The following is a 5,319-nucleotide window of genomic DNA, read 5'->3' as shown; positions in this document are numbered from 1 at the left end:
GAACCTTAGTGTAATCCAACTGAGATAGGAAAATCTCTTGTGTCATCTCCAACTATGCGCACACTAGTAGTTGCTCCTTCATACATATCTTTCAACACTTATATGTACCTAATAGATAACCTCTTTTATTCTAACACTCTCCATAAGACAGCTCTTGGAACACTATCATAAGCCTTCTCTAAATTGATAAAAACCATGTGTAGATCTTTCTTCACATCTCTATATTTCTTCATCAAGTTTCTAATGAGAAAGATCACGTCCATAGTTGAACGACCAGGCATGAAGCCAAATTGATTGGGAGAGATAGAAGTGTCATAACGTAGTCGATGTTCCACAACTCTCTCCCACAACTTCATAGTATGGCTCACGAGTTTAATTCCCTTATAGTTTGAGCAACTCTGTATGTCTCCCTTATTTTTCAAAATAGGTACTAAAATACTCCTCTTCCATACATTAGGCATTTTCTTTGAGTTTAGAATCTTATTAAACAATTTAGTTAACCATGCCACTCCCATATCTCCCAAACACTTCCACACTTCAATTGGTATTCCATCGGGTCTACAGGCTTTACCCACTTTCATTCTCTTAAGTGCTTCATTTACTTCTGAAAATCTAATCCTTCTAGTGTAATTCACATTCTTTTCTATTGCTTTGTAGTCTATATTCATGCTATTACTATTTTGACTATTATTAAAGAGATCATCAAAATAATTTCTCCATCTTTTTTAATGTCCTCATCTTTCACCATTACTTTTTCTTCTTTATCCTTAATGCACCTAATTTTATTGAGATCTTGACATTTCTTTTCTCTCCTCCTTGCTAATCTATAAATATCTCTTTTCCCTTCTTTAGTTTCAAGTCTCACATATAACTTTTCAAAAGCCTGCACTCTTGCTTGACTAACTGCCTTTTTTGCCTATTTCTTTGCTATCTTGTACTGTTCATATGCCTCATTACTATCACACTTAGGTAATTTCTTATACCATTCCCTCTTTCTTTTCACTGCCTTTTATACTTTTTCATTCCACTACCATCTCTCTTTTGAGGGTGGTCCATGTCCTCTAGACTCTTCAAATACTTTTCTAGCCACTTCTCTAATCTTTTAATGTCATTTGTATCCACATACCATTGGCCTCCACATCCAGCTTTCATGCTTCGAACTCGAGAAGCTCATTTTTGAACTTCACTTGCTTTACTCCTTTGAACTCCTACCACTTTGGTCGAGCTATAATATTTCTTCTAGCCTTACTTGAATTATTCCTAAACTTGACATCCAAGACCACTAACCATTGTTGACTTGTTAAAACCTCTCCCGGAATGACCTTGCAATCATTGCATAGAGCTCTATTTGTCTTCCTGGTTAAGAGGAAGTCAATTTAGCTTCTATGTTGCCCACTTTTGAAAGTCACTAAATGTGACTCCATTTTTATAAAGTAGATATTTGCTAGTATTAGGTCGTACGCTATAGCAAAATTCAGGATGCTTTTCCCCTCCTCATTTTGGCTACCAAGACCAAAACCTCCATGAACATTCTCATAACCTTGCCTATCACTTCCTACATGTCCATTCAAATATCCACCGATGAAAACATTCTCTTCATTCGGTATGTTTTGCATTAGATCATCCATATCTTTCCAAAACCTTTGTTTACTCTCACTATCTAATCCTATCTATAGGGCATAAGCACTAACTATATTTACTGTTTCTCCTTCTAGTACTATCTTTACTAGTATAATTCTATCTCTTACTCTTTTCACATCTATTACGGCATCTTTCAATGTCCTGTCTATGATTATGCTCACTTCGTTTTTGTTCCTCTCCTTTCCGGTAAATCACAGTTTGTATCCTGAATTACCCACTTCCTTACTTTTCTCTCCTATTCATTTATTCTCTTGAATGTAGGCTATATTCACCCTTCTCCTCTCCAAAGTATCCACAAACTTCATTAATTTTTCTGTAAGTGATCCAACATTTCAAGTACCAACCCTGATTCTTCTTCTATCATATTTCTTCCTAATTAATCTCCTTCTGTAATATCATCTATTGTTCTCTATGCATATCTTATGTTCTGTTACACTATTTGTTCTACTTTTTGTCCTATGAACTAACTTCTTTACCCACACTCGTCTATGATGTGGAAACCCTTACTCAATTAACACCACATCCGGTGGTGCGTGTCGCTTTCGCCTATGTAGTTGTGCTTGGCCAGTCCCAAGCTTGCGGTAAGTGACAACCAATGTAAAAATTTCGTCACAGCTTATGACATAGACTCTTATGATATAAACTTTCAAATATATATATTAAAAATATATATAAAAAAAACTAGCTTTCATTGACGTCGATGCCCACTTCTTGGTTCGCAATTCCAACCTCATTGATAACGCAAGCTTACACTCCAAAATCCATATCGAAATCTCTTACTGTTTCCACCAAACCATCAAACCCAGTTCCGATTTCCCACCAGTAAATCAAAACTCCTTTTCCTTTTTCTTTCCTACAATTAAGCACTTTCTCCCATCTTCTTCTAATTTCTCAAGAAACACACTTTCAAACATGTCTGCTGAAGTTCTTCTTCTCCCTGCTTTTGGAGGGGCCATCTCTTTCCTTGCATAGAGCTATGTAAGCTCATAGCTACTCACAACTACAAAACTATTTAAACTATTTTTTTTTATTTTTATTTAATTAAAAATAAAAAGAGTAACAATAATTTATCAATCAGCTAGCTTCCATTGACGATCTTTCGCATATATATATATATATATATATATATATATATATATATATATATATATATATATATAAAACTAGCTTTCATTGACGTCGATACCCACGTCCTGGTTCAGAATTCCAACCTCATTGATAACGACAAGCTTACACTCCAAAATACATATCGAAATCTCTTACTTTTTCCACCAAACTATCAAACCCACTTCCGATTTCCCACCAGTAAATCAAAACTCCTTTTCCTTTTTCTTTCCTATAATTAAGCACTTTCTTCCATCTTCTTCTACGTTCTCAAGAAACAAACACACTTTCAAACATGTCTGCTGAAGTTCTTGTTGTCCCTGCTTTTGGACAGGGCCATCTCTTTCCTTGCATCGAGCTATGTAAGCTCATAGCTACTCACAGCTACAAAACTACCCTTGTCATTTTCTCTTCTCTCTCCTCTTCCGTCCCCTCCGCTTTCCGGGAAAACCCACTTCTCCACATCCTTGAAATTCCATCTCCGTCTGGATCCGTTCCGATTCCCATGCATGCTGATAGCCGGAAACAGATGCATTTATGCCTTGAAAACCTCCTCTCTAATCGCTCCCAGAATCCAAAACTACCCATTTGTGCCATTGTTGATGTGCTCGTTGTGATGAGTTGGTCGGCTGATATTTTCAAGAAATTTCATGTTCCAACGATTGGGTTCTTCACCTCCGGCGCCTGTTCCGCCGCAATGGAGTATGCTGCATGGAAGGGACACCTGCAGATACAGCATATAAAACCTGGAGAGATCCGTTTTCTTCCAGGGTTACCCGAAGGAATGGGTCTAACCGTCTCGGATCTCAAACGCCGGCCTCATGGCCATGGGCCTCCTCCACCTGGACTTGTAGGTCCACTAGGTGGGCCATCCCAATCGAAGCCGAAGATAATGGGCCCACCGGCGCCTGGAGAGCAACCACCGTGGGTTGATGACGCAGAAGATTCCATCGCTTGGATGATAAACACGTGTGATGATCTGGAGCGTCCATTTATTGATTACCTGGCCGATAAAGTTAAAAAGCCTATTTGGGGCGTGGGCCCGCTTTTCGCAGAGGAATATTGGAAATCAGCTGGCGCACTTGTTCATGATAGCAAAATGAGAACCATTCGACTGGCTAATATTACAGAGGAGAGCGTGATCCGATGGCTAGATTCAAAGGCACGTGGCTCAGTATTATACGTCTCATTTGGCAGTTCAGTGGACATCACTAAAGAAGAGTATCCACAGTTGGCTGACGCATTAGAAGCCTCGACCCATCCATTTATATGGGTGCTCCGACCAGATGCGGGTCGGGCGGGTCCTCCACGTGGACAGTCTGATTCAAATAATCCAGAAGAAGGATATTACCCACATGGGTTGAGCGAGAAAGTGGGTGAAAGGGGATTGATAATATGTGGATGGGCACCACAATTGTTGATACTGAGTCATCCATCAACAGGTGGATTTTTATCACACTGCGGATGGAATTCAACGATGGAGGGGCTAGGAAGAGGGGTCCCATTTTTAACATGGCCCTTAAGGGGTGACCAATACTATGATGCCAAGTTGATAGTGAGTCATCTTAAGGTGGGATACAGTGTATGTGACGATTGCTTGGAGAAGGTAAAGAAGGATGATATAATGAAGGGAATAGATAAGGTAATGGGAGACAGTGAAATGAAGAAAAGAGCAAAGGAAATTGGAGCTAAATTTGATAAAGGATTTCCAGCAACTTCATTAGCTGCTTTGGATGCATTTAGTGATTTTATTAAGCAAACTGTTGCTTAAAACACAGTCGTTTTATTTTATATGCTCATTTCCTTTTATTTTCTTTTATTTTTCTATAATAAAAAGTTATTTATGCCTCTATTTGAACTTCAAATTTAGATTTACATGTCAAACGTAATATTTAACTCTTGATTTTTTAAATGGTAAGAGATTTTGTTTTTTTTTATTATTTTTTTATTTTCTTTGGACTGATTCCTTATGTTGAAGTTATGTCTGATTTATAACACAGAAAGATGATGAGGTTCGTTTTACAGCATATCATGTTTTGATGATTATTAGATCGAACTTGTAAAAATAACATACAATCAAACAATGACAAAGTTATCACTAGTGAACTGTGTTTTCTAGTGTTCGGTTAATGGTTTCATTCTAAGAAAAAAGGAAGGAGTCAGAAGATTCTGCTTGAAATAAGACAGATTTAATACAAACTCTAAAAATAAAGAGTTGTACAATCCAACCAATTGAGAGAAAATCAATAAATCTCTTTTTGAAAGCAATATCATTAAGAACTTGTGACTATTACATGGGAACAGGTGCATCCTTAAAATAATTTTTCCCTTCCAAGAAACTTCCCTTATTATCGGGTATAATGATGCTCGTTGCATTTTTGTTTCCCTATAATTGAAACCAAAGGAGGTCATAAGCGTTCATACCATAAAATCGACTTTCGACGGAATGAAAGACATAGCAGAATCATAACCATAGAATACGATCAAAGGATCAAACAACCATACTAGAGAATAAAACCTATGAAAGCGCACCCATAATTTAAGGAACTAAACAAAGGATTAAACACTCAAATG

At 37.5% G+C, this 5,319-nt stretch overlaps 1 protein-coding gene across 1 annotated transcript; it reads left to right on the top strand.

Annotated features, from left to right (window-relative positions):
* The first annotated feature begins 2,836 nt into the window (after window positions 1–2,836).
* Window positions 2,837–4,597, top strand: LOC110640218 (UDP-glycosyltransferase 73C3). The gene has a single exon (XM_021791447.2). The coding sequence runs from the start codon at window positions 3,041–3,043 to the stop codon at window positions 4,514–4,516; it is 1,476 nt and encodes a 491-aa protein (XP_021647139.2). The 5' UTR covers window positions 2,837–3,040; the 3' UTR covers window positions 4,517–4,597.
* Window positions 4,598–5,319: the final 722 nt, after the last annotated feature.

This window comes from Hevea brasiliensis, chromosome 18, assembly GCF_030052815.1.
Source record: "Hevea brasiliensis isolate MT/VB/25A 57/8 chromosome 18, ASM3005281v1, whole genome shotgun sequence".
Taxonomy (NCBI): domain Eukaryota; kingdom Viridiplantae; phylum Streptophyta; class Magnoliopsida; order Malpighiales; family Euphorbiaceae; genus Hevea; species Hevea brasiliensis.
This window is presented reverse-complemented; position numbering and strand designations above follow the sequence as displayed.

Coding starts and splice junctions, on each gene's coding strand:
- LOC110640218 (XM_021791447.2), top strand. CDS start 3,041: ATGTCTGCTGAAGTTCTTGTTGTCCCTGCTTTTGGACAGGGCCATCTC.